This window comes from Callospermophilus lateralis, chromosome 3 (assembly GCF_048772815.1).
Source record: "Callospermophilus lateralis isolate mCalLat2 chromosome 3, mCalLat2.hap1, whole genome shotgun sequence".
Classification (NCBI taxonomy): domain Eukaryota; kingdom Metazoa; phylum Chordata; class Mammalia; order Rodentia; family Sciuridae; genus Callospermophilus; species Callospermophilus lateralis.
This window is the reverse complement of record NC_135307.1, coordinates 185,708,038-185,725,237: the sequence shown is the minus strand read 5'-3', so window position 1 is coordinate 185,725,237 and position 17,200 is coordinate 185,708,038. Positions and strand designations below refer to the sequence as shown.

At 45.6% G+C, this 17,200-nt stretch overlaps 1 protein-coding gene across 1 annotated transcript in view; it reads left to right on the top strand.

The window, feature by feature from the left end:
• Vapb (VAMP associated protein B and C) overlaps positions 1–7,482 on the top strand; it is a 44,760-nt gene extending 37,278 nt beyond the window's left edge. The window contains exons 4-6 of the mRNA XM_076851911.1: positions 1,564–1,644; positions 3,423–3,599; positions 6,080–7,482. Coding sequence (XP_076708026.1) covers positions 1,564–1,644; positions 3,423–3,599; positions 6,080–6,238 — 417 coding nt within the window. The 3' untranslated portion in view covers positions 6,239–7,482. The remainder of the gene's footprint in view (positions 1–1,563; positions 1,645–3,422; positions 3,600–6,079) is intronic.
• The last annotated feature ends 9,718 nt before the right edge of the window (positions 7,483–17,200 follow it).

Here is a 17,200-nt window from a genome sequence, read left to right as displayed (position 1 = left end):
GTGTTGTGACTTTCATCAAGTGCTTCAAAACAAGGGCAGTCTCTCACAAGCCCACAGGACGTGAGCACAGCCAACAAAATGAACCTTAATCCGGAATTAAATCCAATAGATAAATCTAGGTTTAGCATTTCCAATTATTCTAAAAATGGCTTTTCGTTATTATAGTAGAGGACTCTCCTACCCTTTTTGGATTTTTTTAACATAACTTTTTAAAACAATTTTTTAGAGTCCAGGCTGGTTGACTTGTAGAAAGCGTAATATCCTGTTTGATTATTTCCTCATGATTAAAGGCAGTTTATGTATCTTTTTGGCAAGAACATTCCATAGGTGGTGTCACATGGAGACATTTTATGGTGGGTTGTTGCTCTCTTGGTGATACTGTTTGGTGACATGGCTCAGATGCAATTGCTGGACCTCTGAGTTCAAAGCATATCTTCCCCGTGGTTAATAGATGATTGCTGTGCCCTGAGTCATCTGATACTTTGAGACCACATAAATATCCCTCCCACTGGCACTTGTCACTGGGTAGCTTTGGCATCCGGTCATAACCAGATTTGCCTGGTACTCTTTTAAGATGTACCCACACACCCACATAGGCACACATCCACTGGGGCATGTGCACAGAGGAATGGACTTCAATATCCTTTGCAGTTTCTTTACTTAATATCCTGAGGCTTCCCCCCCCCCCCCCGTGAAATTTAACACTCTTCAGTATTATTTGAGTGACAGCATGCTATTCCATTAGATGGATCTGCCATAATTTGCATGGCAGTCCCCTTATGTCAGACACACAGATTGTCTCCTGATTTGAGTTCTTGGCCTTGTTGCTCTGGCTGCTATCTGCATGGTCTGGGAGAGGGGAGGAGGGGATGCCTTCCTTTTCTGGATTGTAACCTTGCTGCTGTGCTGGTCTGTAATTCTCAGAGCACCCTGGATGCCCATCCTCCACTGCTGAGAGGGGAGTAAATCAGAAGTGTATTATCCCAGAACCTGGGGCTGATCAAGAAGGTGCTCTTGTCAGCAGGATGGAGGGAGGAGTAGGTGTGGCCCTCAGGCAGGGGTTGGCAGATGCAACCACAGTAGTGAAGAGTGACTTACAAGTGCTGTGTTCCATTGGTAATTGGCAGGGTGGGTTTGAAGCTACTCCCAGATGGCATGTGCCCAGGTTGTTCAGGGAGGAGGATACCCTGTGGATTTTATTTTCTTAAGGAGACAAAGTTCCCTTTTGTCATTCAGATGTAATGCAGAAATCCCTCTCTGTCCCCTGGTTCTCTGGGTTCCTGTGCATCCCCAAAGACCAGTCATGGGAGGAATGGGTGGACTTGAAGGAGTCAGGCAGGAAGACAGTGGGGCTGTGGAGTATAGTCAGTGTCCAGGAAAGCAGGGCACTTAATCTTGTCATGCTAAAAGTACCAAAATCTCAGGAGACTCACAAGTTCCTTATCTGATGTATATCAGGACTTTCTCATTAGGAGTATTTTTCTGAAATTGTCAGTTATAGGAGGAAAATTATTCTTCCAGCAGCTTTATAATATCCTGATTATTAAATTTAAATTGTTTTAGTGGAAGGAGGCAAAACCAGAAGACCTTATGGATTCAAAACTTAGATGTGTGTTTGAATTGCCAGCAGAAAATGATAAACCAGTAAGTATGTTTATAGTTAACAGTAATTGAATGTTGCAAGCTGATACTTATTTGCATACCATCTCCTGCAAAACCAAGATCTAAGTTGGCAAATTATTTTCCTACCCATAATGTATGAAGAAAAAAAATAAGCTGAAGTCAACAAATAAGTGGGCCTTTATAAAATCAGCCTTCAAAAGTCTTGCAGAAAGACAACTAATTGAAACAGTTTGTTCCCTTGAAAATGCAGCTTGGTGGCTGTTGAGGTGTCATAAATCCTGAAGAACTTCTTAGGCTTGGCAAAGTGATGGGCTGCTATTAAACAGTGAGCAAGACCAAAGCAGGGAATAATTTGCCCTTTATCATGGTGCTTGATGGACAGGTGGTAAGCTGTTAGGCTCTGTTTTACAAAGTGTCCCTGTCAGCCCTTTCCCTCAACACCACCTCCCCCTCTCCCTTCCCCCACCTACCTCTTCAATCAAAGTCTGCTTTTAGATGGGGCTTTCTCAACCTCAACGCTAGTGACATTTGGGCTGGATGATTGTTTGCAGTGGGAGCAAAACCACCCCTCACTGAAAATCGCCTGACTCCATGTAACTCTGGTGTTGGCTGGGGGGAGGAGCACCTTCCACCAACCCATCAGCTCATTTTTCCTTGGTGTGAAACCAGGGGCAAACTTGTCCTGGCCCTCACTGTGACCAGTTGAAGAGAGGAGACTGTATCTAAAATGCTAATTTGGACTTCCTTCAAAGCTAGTAAAAAAAAAAACAAAAAAATTAACTTATATTAAAAACACAAAGAATTTAAAACTCATGCAGAATATGAAACTACCCTGGCCATTAGTAGCCAGGGCTGGGAAATGGAAATACTCTGAAGCATTCTGTAAACATCATCTAGAATGATCTTGGGGAATGCTGTTGATTTGTGTCACACTGTACAGTTTTTATCTGTTCAGTAACTGGCCACTATCATCATCCTATTTCTTTGAATGAATAATTGTCACATTTTCCCCTTTTCTCATTGTATATTCTGTACAATGTAGAAATCGGTTTAGGGGCTGGGAGACCTGGATTCTGGTCCTAGCTCTGGGCTCTGGGCTAGTAACTTTGGGCCCTGCTTCCCAGGATTCCCTCCCTGGTGGGAAGGGGAGGGCAGAGCTAGAGATCTAGTATCCAGATGTTGCCCAGAACCCCAGGCAGCAATCCCCAGTCACCTCCCCAGCCTGCTTATGTGCCCTGCCCCCACTCTCCCACGCATCTGGAGAGGCTGTCGCAGCAAAACATGACTGGGACCAGGATGTGTGTGACCAGGGAGGCTCTGGGCGTTTGTTTTCACCTTCATCCAGCATCCAGTTCCAGGTTGGTGGGACAGACCTCCCTATGCAGTCCTCTCCCCATCCTCCCATCCTCGCCCATCCAGTCTTGGGGATGCTCACATCTTCACAGTGAGAGTAATTTGTGGCTGATAATTCCTGAGCTTGCACAATTACAGTATGCTAATTTTTTGCATGGCAGGAATTTGATAGTGCCATTTGCACAGCCCTTTTTCTCTTTCTTTGAAGTATTAGTCTCAGCCCAACTGAATTCTTTGCCCTTATCCATAATTTCTAGGGCCCGGTTGCTTTAGGTTATTAAGATATTAGATAAATTGATCCATTTAAAAAATAAATGTGACTTATTACAGTGTGGACAAAACAGTACATGTGTGGTGTGTGAGAAATGAGAACTACCTCATTTTGCTTAAAAACATCCTTTTTTACATTGTTGGTGACGCTTGGACTTTTGTTTATTTCTGAACAGCATGATATAGAAATAAATAAGATTATATCCACAACTGCATCCAAGACAGAAGCACCGTCGGTGTCTAAATCTCTGACTACTTCTTTGGACGACTCTGAAGTTAAGAAGGTGCTGGAAGAGTGCAAGAGGCTGCAAGGGGAGGTCCAGAGGCTGCGGGAGGAGAACAAGCAGTTCAAGGTAACAGCGGCCACCTCCTCTGCAGAGAGCAGGGACAGCCTCCCTGGACGGGAAAGCTGACAGGTCTCTGCCTTGGTTGAGTTCTGTTGTATCTGTTTAGTTTTTCTTACCTGGGGAGAAAATATTTTAAAATATATCTTTAGTTATAGATGGACACAGTACCTTTATTTATTTACTTTTATGTGGTTCTGAGAATCGAACCCAGTGCCTCACATGTGCTAGGCGGGCACTCTACCACTGAGCCCCAGCCCCAGCCCACCGGGGGAGAAATTTTCGTAGTTTTCATCTCGTTCTCAAAAGGATCCCAAAAGCCCCCAAGTAAGGACCACTGTTCCTTGGGCAGAAAATCCTCGGATATTTAAACTCTTATCCTCAAAAAAAGAAAAGAAAAAAACAAGACAACCTGTGTTCAGTGTGTGAATTAGAAATCAGCAGTGGTTATATTGAACATGTGTTTTCAACCCCTACTTCCTGCCATTCATATGGGTCTCTTTAAGGGGCAAAATAACTGACCCATATTTTTAAAGACTCTAAATAGTTCTAGGCAGTACTGGCTCATCAAACTGCTGATGTGGTAGGGAGATTGGGGATATGGTGCTGTCCTAGTGGAGGGAGAGTGGAGTGCAGAGGGGGCACTCGGGTGTCCAGCTTGGGTGTGGGCTGGTCGAGCTGCACTGGGTGGTGAGGCAGGTGTCGGGCTCGGGAAGTAAGCCAGTGTGCACAGCGCAGCATTTCCCTGCCTGCATCCACTGCACGCATCTCTAGCCCTCCCAGCCATGAAAGTATGAGTCTATTTCAAACATGGTACCAAAGGGAGTATCTCTGGCCATGAGATCATGGGGACCTTTGCTGCAACTTGAGCACCGAGGCTGCCTTTTCTGCTAACCTCACTTCTGTCTTGGGGCATGCTGTGGTGTCCACTCTCACTGTAGTGGCTTCAGGGACACACCCTCCATTTATGGAGGAGGGAGGATGCCTGGTGTTTGGAAGCAGCAGCCCATCCCACTGTGCAGTGACCTGGACCTGCCTCCTCTGCACCTTCCTTCAAAGTTGGTTGTGAAGCTGGCACCTCCTTTCTTGGCTAACACTCTGAGATAGGCCTACAGCTTCTCTTTGAGAATCTTTCTCTTCAGAAATAGAGTTCTGTGTTGTTTAAAATGATAAATAGGTAGAAATAGCTTCCATATAAACCCAATAAAATATATACTGTATTTTGCTGTGCTGATTTTTTAAAAGTTAATCAAACAATTGAGTCATTTATCACTGTGCAGTGATGTTGGCCATGCCCCATGAGCAGAATATCTTTAAAATATTATCAGACTGATCTTGACATTGGGAGATTCTTTATCCTGCCAAACTCTGATTTCTTGTTTTGTGTCGGTTCATTCTTTCATTTGGCCAACAAATTCAATGAGAGTCTGCTATGTGCTGGCACTATGGATTCCAACCAGTGATTACGTTCCTGGAGGGAGCCTGCCCCATGGGCTGTTGACTGACCACAGGGACACTTAGGCACCTGATGAATGTGAAAGAAGTGGGGAAAAAAAAAAAGAGAGAGAAAAAGAAAGTGTGCTGTTGGGTGGGTTTAGGCAGAGTAGGAAGAGCAGTCAGCATGAGGTCTAGCTGCAGAGATAAGCCTGGGCAGAACAGAAAGGCCTTGGTGCTGGGCCCTGCTCAGGAAGGTGGGTGTGACCTGGAGGGCATATAGCAAGTGACCCAGAGATCGCAGAGTGCCTGCAGCCTTCAGGCAATGCGTGGCAACAGAGGCAGTGGCCCTGGATGCAGAGGAGAGGAAGACGTCCTGCTCCTCACCTGTCTGATATTGCAGGGAAAGTGTGGCAGGTATCTTCGTATATGGATGGAAGGAGTTGTGGCTTCTTTAGTGAGAAATCTACACATTGAGTAGAAAATACTTGAGATGAGTGTATGAAAGTGAGTCATAGTTACTATTCCAGATGCCATTTGATTTCAGCAATCTGCATGTAACTCATCAGGAGCCAACTCTGTACAGCTCTTCAAGTGAAAGCTTCCGGGTCCCCCACTTTGTAGTTTCTTGTATTGTACGTTTGTGCCCTAAGAAGTGCCTATGATTTCAAAAGCTAGTAGTGACTTGATTAGGGAAGCCTGTACCTGTGAGGTAAGAAGGTAGAGGATTTGGGACTGGACATGGGAGGAGGAACGTGCAGAGTTGCCACTGAGATGGATGCGACTGTGGATGAGAAGGGCCTGGATGGCCTTCTGAAGAGCTTTTTCCATAAATCATGGGGAACCGAGAGTGTGCAGCTTAGATTTGTGTTGTAAAAAGACAGCTAGTGGCACCAACAGGGTGGATGACATAGAGGGCTTCTGGCAGTGCCTCCTCAATGGCCTCAAGCTAGTCCTTCCCTCTCTGCAGGAGTCAGCTGCTGTGTGTACAGGCTGTGGTGGCACAGAGTCATCGGGGCTTGGACTATCTTTGAAATGTGCATTTGCTCCCACAGGAAGAAGATGGGCTCCGGATGAGGAAGACGGTGCCGAGCAACAGCCCCATTGCCGCGCTGGCTGCCACCGGGAAGGAGGAGGGCCTCAGCACCCGGCTGCTGGCTCTGGTGGTCTTGTTCTTCATCGTCGGTGTCATTGTAGGCAAGATTGCCTTGTAGGGCAGCATGTGAAGGATGGGAGTCAGATCAAGGCATCCACCATACCATGGAATTTAAATTTATCATAACTATGTGTAAAAAGAATTAACGTCTGATGACATCTCACAGGTCTTGCCTTTCAATTACCCCTCCCCGCGCGCACATACACACACAGATGCACATGATATAACATAATATAACAATCTTTTAGAGAGTTAAAACATATAGCAAATGATTGGGGGAGAATGATCTCTGTTGGTGATGAGGGAAGCCGCAGTTGGCACCTCTGTGGCGGGGTGTGACTGTCCTTTTGAACCCTGGTCGGCCTCGACACTCTTCCTCACCTGTTGGTGCTGGCTAGCAGGAGCTGGAGCCCAGTGCGGTGGGCTGTACAGTCCCCTACAGGGCAGCCCCCATGCTGCCCTCTCCTGCCCCAGGCTGTTTTTCCATGACCTCAGTTCTGTCTAAGCCACCAGTTCCTTGGGACTGTCCAAAATGGCAAAAGCTGGAAGCACGGTGCCGTGGCAGCCTGAGGTGCCCACCATGGGCGGTAGGCATGCATGGCCGCCCGTCCCTTGGGGATGTCATGGCTTTGTTCTCTTAGTGGGACCAAGCTAAGTTACTGTTGGTTCACGTAGTGAAACTGGACTGTTATTCAGAGATGTTTAATGCATATTTAACTTATTTAATGTATTTCATCTCATGTGTTATTGTCACAAGAGAGCAGTTAATGCTGTGGCCTAAAAATCACCTGTGCTTATATAATGCCAGTGGGTTGGGCTGGCACTGCTGCTGGGGCCATGGCTCCTCTGTCTCTGGAGGTTCTGGGTGTGGGGAGGGGTGATGGAATGTTGGAGAACAGCTGCCAGGAGGTATTTTCTGTGTCAGTCAGTAAAAAATGTCATAGGAGGAAATTTATAGGGACAGTCAACTCCGGATCACCTGTATCAATAGAGAAGAGTGGCCAGTGTTCTAGATTGCTCTTCTGCCCCCTCAGTCACCCTCAGACTTCCAGCACACAGGCCCACATATGGGCCTGACCTCCTGTGGGCCCCCCAGGGAGACAGGATGAAGAGGTGGACTGCGCCTGCAGAGGGAGAGAGCTCTGGGAGGCGGTCTAGGCGGGTTCCTCCGCCAATCTGAGTGGAAATGCAGGTTTGACTGTGAATTAATTTTGTGCTGTAAAAGACCAATCCAATTCTGTTTGACTATGTAGCATCTTAAAGAAAAAAAAAAAAAACTAAAATAAAGCCCCCAAATTAAGAGTTCTTTTGTCATTTTGTCACATTTACTGTATGAGGGGAATTATTATTTTATCATCATCATTATTTTGCCATTAGAACGTTTTAAAATGAGCCCTATACATGAGAAATCTGGGTTCAGAGGTTTAGCTGCGTGTGCGTGCGTTAGTGCGTGCGTGCCTGCGTGCCTGTGTGCGTGCATACATGTTTGGCTGGCTTCAACTGACAGTATGAAAATTGAACTGTTGACATCTTGGTGCCTGTTGCCCTTGTCCTTCAGTGAGAAGCAGCCCTGCTCTGGTCAGGGAGCTGTACCACAGGCTCATGCGGGTGCTGGGCATGGCCCTGTGTGTGTGTGAGTTTGAGCCGACTAGTTCATCAAAAAAGATGACAGTTTTGGAAGTTCATGCATCTTGAGCCACATTGCTCCCAACACTAACTCTGGTCAACTGGAATCTCAAGGCCAGCAAAGTGGGAATCTGTGGTCCATCTGAGTAAGTAGCTTTCTGTATTTTTGAAAAGAAATTTACTACAAACCCCTTGTGCTCTCAGAAGACATCAAGCAGGCCTTGTTCTGCCGAGCTAGGGTTGCAGGGAGCGTGCCGGTGGGGAAGGCTGCATCACTGTAGGTTAGATCATGATTTTTCCCTGTAGCCTCAGTGCTTAAAGGAAGTGAGAAGACTGAACTTTGAGGCACGTGCCTTCTGCCACTCAATTTTCTGAAAGTGGGCTAAAATTTGCTAATTGGAGATGTTGCAGCAGACTAGTGTCTCTGTGGCTTCTAGTCCGTGTAGTCTTGAGAGTGATTGAAGACCTCCAGAAGTACCAGGGGAGCAATGCAGCCCCATGATGCTGCAGCGGGGCCTCCCGAGGTCCTAAAGGCTAGGCTGTGTCTCCTGATAAAACAGCTCATGAGAACAACCAGTGGTGGGGTTTGAAGAGTGCCTGAGAGGCTGGTGAGGTTTGGATTTTAGAAAGTGACTTTTGTATTTGGGGTGTGTCTAAGAGAAGTTGCTCAGTTTCTCAGAGGATGCAGATTGGTTGCAGCAAAACGAACAAACAAATACCTTAAAATGCAGAGTTGTCTCTTTCAGCAGATCCTCCTCTGCATTCTCCTTCCCCCGTTGAGGGTGGGACTTGAGGAACACACATTAACTTGTGGGCTTCTTGACTTACTGGAGAAGGAATCTCTACCAGGAGAGAAGCAGGGGAGCTGTGGGGAGGCAGGTCACACAGAGTCATCCTGGCAGTAAGAAGTGTGCCAGGAGGTGAACTGGTGGAGTGTGGGCTGCTTCTTCAAGGACTGCCTAAGAGCCACAAGCCCTCCGGAGAGTGTGGTGACATGTGCACATTCGGGGTGTCATTCTGGAGTAAGCGAAGAAAGAAAACAGTAAGGCCAAGAAGAGGTGAATGTGGAGTTCTGACAGCCCTCTGTTCTGCCCACAGATGAAAAGACTGATAACTGGGCAAGGGCAAGGCTGAGACCCAGTAGGGATACCAGCCTCCCTTGGGTGCTGTACTCACAGCTCCTCTGTCGGGTGCCCTGGCTTTAGGAACGCCAGCCACGTGCGCACAGAGGAGATGGAAGCAACAGCAGAGCCCTGTAAATGTTTACGGATTGAATTTTCAAATTGATAATTTTAAGCTCTCAGCGTGATACGAAATACCTCTTAAAGAGAACAGGCTGTGTATTGGTAGGTGTGAGGACCTGGCTGTAATTTTTCTTCTCCTCCTAGTTTGCATGTTTTCCCTCTCTAGTCTTTTAAACTGCTGGCACTAGCAGTAATAAATAGTGATAAAATCAAAATTGATTTTTACCAGTGGACAGTTTATGCCTAGAGAGATGGCTTAGACCTACATAACACAGAAGGGGGAAAATGAAGAACCTCCAGTGATCCATGAAAACCTAAACGCTTTCAAACAAATCCTAGGAACAGAATTGCTATCGAAAGATATCAGTGCCCAGCTTGCAGCTGTATTGAGTCAGATATAACTGAATGCGGTGAAAGCTCAGAGCTAAATAGCCCTTCAAATTAATTTGAAAACAAGCTCTGTATGTGCACGTGCGTGTGTGTGCGTGCATGTGTGTGTGTGGCGTGTGTGCCATATGTAAGTAGCTTGACAGTTTTCAAATGGTGCCTATATTTTTTTTGCACACAGATCTTTGTATTTGCAAACTCGGAATCCATGCCAAAATAAAGTGCCATTTGTCATTTTCAGCTCCTTCTCAAAAGAACTGGCCCATGTACAAATTTCTGGTTGTGGTTTGTGAAATCCTTGGTTTAAAATCAAAAACCAAGAGCCATGAGTGTTGGGTTTTTCAGTCACCTGTATACCTGGGTAACATCACCCACCAGACCTTCTCTGGTGTTCCCTTACTGGTGGTGGTGTCCCCACCTCTCCTGCAGAGCCCATCTAGCTTGCTGAAAGAGGGGAATCAAGTGGAACTTAGCAATGTACCCTGTCAGAGGAGACTTAAGTGTGGACCTGGGCCCAGTCTGCTCTGTTGAGAATGAGTGCCTTCAGAGATGAACAGACTGGGAATTGCGTTTGTATAGTGTAGGTGGATGGGTGCCAGGTCTGATGAGGCCAGCCTTTGCTCTGGGAACCCAAGGGCAGCTCTGGGATCACATGTCCCCATGAAGTTTGGCTCCCTCAGGGTCCCTGGTCTGAATGGACTTAGAGAAGGCTTTTTCCCTCAGCTGCTTTGGTGGGATCCTTTCAGAGACAGTTGCTGTGTCTAGCACCACACCAGTTCACCCATGGACAGTCCTCACCCACAGCTGATCCCAGAGAGGAAGGCTCCGTCTTGTACATGAGGAGGTGAAGGCTTCGGAAGGTTAAGCTGGGCATCTTTCAGAACTTCTGGTTTAGAACTAAACCAGCCCCTGCTCAGGCCCGCCCATGGATAGCTTCAACGCTGCATGTACCTGCTGGTGGGAACTGGGGAAGGAGCTCTGCACACCCTTGTGTTTGGGTCTAGTCTAGTTGTCCCAGCAGAGGCAAGGAGAAGCCACTCTAGTTCAGACCCCCTTCCTCCTCTTTTGGAACCTGAACACGCTCTGGGCAGTGAAGGGGTGTGCCTTTTCCATTTTCTCACTGTTTAGAGATCTCTGCCCAGCTCACCCAGGGGATGAATTTGGGGGCTTTCGAAAGGAAACTGCCAGTCTGTCTCTGCGAGCAGTGATGGGGATGCTTTATGCGGAGGCTTTACACAACTCACAAGTTACACGTGAGCAAGAGAGCGGTTCATTAAAATAGGTACTCCGGAAGTGCTGGGTGTGAACATAGGCATGTGGACTACCGGTATTTCCAGCCCCTGCCTGAATTAGCGCTGTGGTTTCCAGGAAATCAGCAAAGGGAGCAGAGGTAGAAGACGGTGATAAGGAGATGAGTGGAGAGGGGCAGGCTGGGGGGCCCTGGAGCGGGTCCACGGTGAGGTGCAGTGCCCTTCCTCTGGCCTCCGAATCCCATTAGCTGCGTGCTTGGCGCTCGAGGCTCAGCTGCCAGGAACACTGTGAGTTGGGGCTCATGAGGTTGCCCACCCTTTGCCGAGGGGACCCAGACCTCCCTGATGGTGGTGGAGGTGCTTGTTGCCATATCTACGCACTTAAAAACAGAGGTTTTGTTTTAGTTTATTTGTATTATGGAGGTATTTTGAAAAATTAAAAAAGACACAAGCACACATAAACAGCTATGTGTTATCATTAAAAGCGAAGCCAGGGGAAGCGGATGAGAGGTTGTCTCAAATATAATTACTTTAGATTTTTTTTTTCTTAATGGAATTAACTCATTAGAAAATGTCTGCATCAAATCCGTAGAAAAGGAAAAAGCTAGCAAAAAAATTATAGCTATTATCCAACTTGCCATAAATATTTGCAATTATGATACCTTGGAATGTTGCCACAATATGGTTGCTCTGATTAAAAGATGTCAGTTGAATAAAACAGTGCTGTGGGAGCATCGCCCGCTGCTGCTAGATAAATGCTGATGTTTATTTTCAAACCAGGAAACATTGATCCTGTAACAATGCCCGTTACAGTTGGTTTATTGCAGCAGCGGGCTGATGTGGGTTCCATCATTTTGCTAATGGAGGTGGGTGCAGGATGGACGCTCACTCCCTCTTGCATTCTGATGAGCCTCAGGAGCGTGGCCCAGCTTCTGCAGGTGGAGCAGCAGCGGGCGCGCAAAGCCACATCTGCTTACCTGTTTTCTATTTCCCTTCAGGAGACACCAGCTCAGGGAGACTGATCAGATCTCTTAACACAGTCTCATTAAGCCCGAGTGCTGACAAGAATGCAGAGCTGTTCTGAAGATGAGCGTCATCTTGCCCCTGTCTTGCAGTACAGAAGGGCCCGGTTCCTTTCGTGAACAGGCATCCTGCGTGCCCCTCTTTATGTTGTTTTTTAGAAGTAAACTAAATTCAGCTGTGAACCCTTTAGGGCAGCATTCATTTAATTTTTTTCCCCATTGAATCTTTTAACTTGGATTCAAAGGTCAGAATTTATTGTCTGATACTGAGACTGTGTGTACCTTCTGTATGTTAGATACTGCAGGGGTGCTGAGAAATTAGTTGATATGCTTTTAATTTTATATTTTTCATTCGTAAGCAGCCTAAGTATGGAGATTCAAGTTCATACATAGAGAAATGCAAAGTACATTTGGTCCTCATTCCTGTTAGGAGCGCCTGCCTGCCTTCCTGCCTTCTATTCATTTATAAGCTGCTGTCATTCGGAACTTCCTATAAGAAACTCAAAATGATCTATTTAAATGTTCCCTTCATCTCTTCTCGCCTTTCAAATAAAAGAAGTAGCTTCGGTAATGCATATTGTCCCTGACCTGCTTTACATCTTTTTCCCTATCTTGAAAAAAGATCTCTGCAGTTTGTGATGTGTGATCGTGACTTCCGTGTACGCTGTTAACATTTTAGGAATTGAGTATTTTAAGAGAAGTCTCAGAATGCTGTAGTTTTCATAATTTTTCCTTTTTGTATTTCCTGTTTTGACATGGAACTCATTTAAAAAGTCAGTGCAGGAAAGGGTTCTTTAGCATAATACATTTTGGTTATCTGATATGTAATAAATTTGCAGTTTTATGGCTGACTTTACGTTTCCCAGAGGGAAGGAGATGTATTTGTGCAGTGTCCAGATTGAAAGAGCTGTTCACAGCATGTTCTCACATGTTCTGGGTCTGACCGATGAAACCTGTTCTTGCCGAGGCATACACTTTTGTATGAGCTGTCTGCCGTATTATGTTCAATAAATTCTGTGCTCTGAATATATTTAAAGGATGTTTCAATGTAAAATTATTCTGAATAGATGGCTTAAGAGCATTTAGGTGTGCTTTGGATTGCTCTGCGCTCTCACTGCTTCTTAGGAACAGGAAGTTGGATTAAATGAAAATGGTGGATATTTTGCACTAGAAAACAGATTAGGGAGACAACCCAGGCCAGCTTTCGCATCTCCCTGAGGAGGAACGCATGCCTGACAGCTTAGCACTCAGACCACTTGCATTCCATTTTTTTCCTGTTGGGGAAGCACCTGTTCTTGATTGAAGGTACCCACTGGTGTAAATTGCTTCCAGCTCTGAAAGATGCGTGGCTTCTAAAGTAGTGCCTGACAGTCCCTCACCTTACGGTGTTGTCAAAACGTTAATGAAAACAATTTTTACTTTTTTCAGAAAAGTAGCACAGGCAAGTGGTAGGACCTCACACAAGACCCAAGTGTACAAGTGCCAAGCCAGTCCTCCTCCACCCTAAACCCACGTCCTTTTTCCAGAGACCCTGTGTGCACACTGTGCACAGCCCTTGTGTTTTTCCAGCCACCAGCGGCATACTCCACCTGCCTGTCATGAATGTTGTATATCTTGAAGGTCACTTCACGTTAGCACACACGGTGTGGCTGTCTTTATTCAGGTAGCCCTGCATTTGTCCTCTGTGTGCGGTGCTTCCTGGTTTACTCAGCCAGCCAAGGTGCCTTGCTGCAGCGTCGTCTTGGCGCAGACAGAGCTGCAGCACACGCCCCAAGATAGCCAGCTGTCCTGGCTGCATTCCTGGAAGAGAAGTTGGGTCAAGGACACCTTCATTTTAAATTTCCTTAGACAACTCCCCGACTGTCTGCAAAGAGCACACACCAATTCCTGGTCCCTTTGGGACCTATTTCCTTCCTTTGTTGCCAGCACCTTGCCTGGTCTAGCTTTTGATCATAGCTCATCTGGAAAGTACACTTGATGTCTTGGTTTTAGTTTGCATTTCTTTGCGTAAGGTAGAGCAGCTGTTCATATGAGTAGAGGACAGTTGAAAGCCCACAAGACCTGCAGTGAAGTCAGGCCAGAAGGGATATAGTCTACCACACAGAGAGCCGCCTAGGGCAGCAGGAAGTCTAAGGGTATGGATGGGGGCTGGGTAGGAATCCACATTATTTTACTCAGAGGAAAGTTACTTGGGGCACAGGGTACAGAAGTGGTTGGGGCTGGGGAGCAGGATCCACCTTTATGGCCAACTACCTGTGCTCTGACTCCTGACCTGTCCTAGCAATACCCCTGCTGCACTAGTCCAGGCCTGTCGGTGTGACTTGCATGTCTGGTGTCTTTGTGCATTCACAGAGGATGCGGACAGAGGCACATTTCTGTGCCATGCGAAGCAAGGATGATGGTGGTCTCCAGAGCTAAGCTGTAGAGTAGAAGCATTTTCTAAACAGCAACAAAAGGAGCTGTTCCAGGCAGTTGCCTCACAGATTTGCCATTATCTTTGTCGTTGCATTAGAAGATGAGTCCCTGAGAGTTTGCCCAGGGTCCTGTAATGGGAGTGACATGCCCCATCAGAAGCCAAAAAAACCCCTCCAAAACTGCACTTAGAGTCCAGGCTCTTGTTTCTTCAAGTAGAACTCGTGATTTTGTTTTCTTAGCCATGTTCAAATCACTTCAAAGAAGGAAATAAAGAGTAAAAATTGTGAGAAACACAAAATTAGTGTTATGGACTTTGAAAAACATGCCTCTGCTACTTCAAACATGTTAAGAAAATGTGCAGGAAGGTAGGAGACTTTAAAAGCCATGCCAGGACCCCCATTAGGTTTCAACCCCTCCTCCCAGTCACACTGCTAGCCCTAAAAGTGGCTCTAAATTACAGGAAATATTTCCCATGAGTAATGACAAAACCTTCCACTAATATTCAACTTGCTAGTGTGTGTTGCCTGGTTTGCTTCCTCCTGTTTCCCACAAGCTCAGCCATGGAGGTTGATCTCTATCTGCAGACTCCAGAGTTCCTTTTCCACACATTAGCAGTGAAGGCCTGTGATGGGAGCCACTGGGCTGCCACTCCACCTCTCTGAGCATTTGAACCCCATCTTACCAGAGTCTGCCCTTTGCTGGATTGAAAGCAATTTGAAGGGAAGTTCTAGATTTTGTTGTTGGATTTGGTTTTGCAGTGTTTTTTTTTTTATTTCTTTACTATTTTGTGTGCATAATATAAAAAGCCAAATAGTTGTTACAGGCTCATAATGGAAACCAGTAGTCCCTATCACCCTAGTCTTCCACCTCCCAGGGTCAGCCATGTTATTTCCTCTAGTATTAACCTTTATATTTCCAAATAATGTGATTATATTCTTGATTTTTCACTTCTCGGTGTCATCAATTGATTTCCTCCTAAGGAAGATAAGGAATTGACTCTGAATCTTCCTTCCAGCCCTATCCGAAGCACAGATCTCCTTCTTTCCTCTTTTAGAGTAGTGACATAAATTTGGCTGTGTCTGTATACTTCAAATGATTAAGTTTACTAAAATATATTTCCACGCTGTGTTTTGGATGTTCTATGGCTGTATTTACCTTTTATATATAACTCTTTGTTTCCTCTGGATTTACTAAGTCTTAGTGTTTTATTCATTTACTTTCCGATATATCTATCATGAATTCAGCACCAAATCCTGACAGAGGTATAAATCTCTGCACATTGACTCACATCAGGCAATCAATAATTTTTTGTTGTTTAGTTAGTCCCAGGGATTGAACCAAGAGCCTTGCTCACGCTAGGCAAGTGCTGTACACCCCCAGCCCACCATCGGCAATTTCTGGGGATTTTTCAAGAATGCATTCCTGCAGCTCTCCATTCTCTTCTTCTCTGAACTGACTGCCATCTGGGTCTGCAGCACACTTCACTCACAACAATTGCCAGTACTTCCTTTGCTATTTTTTGGGTTGGGTCCTCTCATTTCAGGTCTCTGGTTTTTCACTTTTGTGTTTTACTACCTCATTTTGAGGGAGACATCCTCTAAGAAACGAGTCTGGAGGACATTTTTTTCTGAGAAATTTTCTTATCTGAAAATGTCCCATTCTGCCATCCTGCTTGATTGATAGTTGTGCTGGATATAAAAGACAAGTTTGCGAATCATCATGAAGATTTCCAAAATGTTGGTCCATTGAGGCTGGGGTTGTGACTCAGTGGTAGAGCACTCACCTAACATGGGTGAGGCACTGGGTTCAATCCTCAGCACCACAAAAAAAGGTAAATAAATAAAGGTATTGTGCCCATCTACAATTAAAACATTTTTTTTAATGTTGTTCAACTGATTTCCAACATCTGAGTTTGCCCTTAGGAAATCTAACACAATTTGAATTCCTGATTGTTTTTCTCTCTTGATTCTGGGAAAAATTTAATTTCCATTTTTCTTTTGCCTTTTTTTCCCTCTATTTTGTAATTTTATTTATAATTTTGTTTGTTTGGTAGTGCTGGGGTTTGACCATGGGCCTCATGTGTGCTAGGCAAGCACTCTACCACAAAACTATCCCCCACTCAGTGACAGTATTGAAAGAGTTGAAAAGTTGCAGTCTCTTGCCTGGCAGCATGCACTTGGCCACCATCTCTAGGAGTCAAGTAGAGAAGGAGACTGCAATGTCACCATTGAGTTTTATTACCTGTATTTTTAGCATGATACCTTGCTCTAGGCTGCTGCTTAAGTCCAGGTCCCTGGATTAGACTTTTGAGACCTTGCAGGGGTGAGGAGATGAGCTGGGGGTATGACTCCTTTAACTGACTTATGAAATAAACCCCACTGCTTCCCTGCCTTCTGTGGTGTCTGGGCCACTGATGAAGCCTTTGGGGGAACCTGCGGTGTTAGTGGATGTACTTCTGCCCCACCCTGCCTGGCCTACCAATGCTTGGTTCTCCACTCTCTGCTCTCAATGATGTTTCCACCAGTTCTCCAGCTTCCAGAATCTTGCTGACATCTTGCTGACTGCATTCACACCTCCTATTTTGATTATCCATTGATTTTGTGCCTTTTAATTCTTTCCCCATAATTTGTCGTGACTTCCATAGGAAGTGGAGGTGGCAGTGTGTGTCCTTGCCCACATTGGCTCGGGGCTGGAGAGCCTGCCTTCTGCTGCACCAGCATTGCACGTGGCGCCGGGCTATGCTCAGTGTGTGGAGGTTTCACTAAATGGATACAACTGACTTTATTTATTTATTTTTTAGTTTTTAGGTGGACCCAATATCTTTATTTTATTTTTTTATGTGGTGCTGAGAATCGAACCCAGTGCCTCATGCATGCTAGGTGAGCGCACTACCACTTGAGCCACATCCCCAGCCCCCACAACTGACTTTAAAAGAAGGAGTGACCATCTATGTCTTCTTACTTTTTTCTTCTTCAGAGGGATTTTAAAAAAAAAAAAAATCAAATGCTGGATAGAAGCAGGTTGTCAGTAACCCTGAGGAAATAAAGACCACAGCCTTGGAAACCATCAGGTTTCA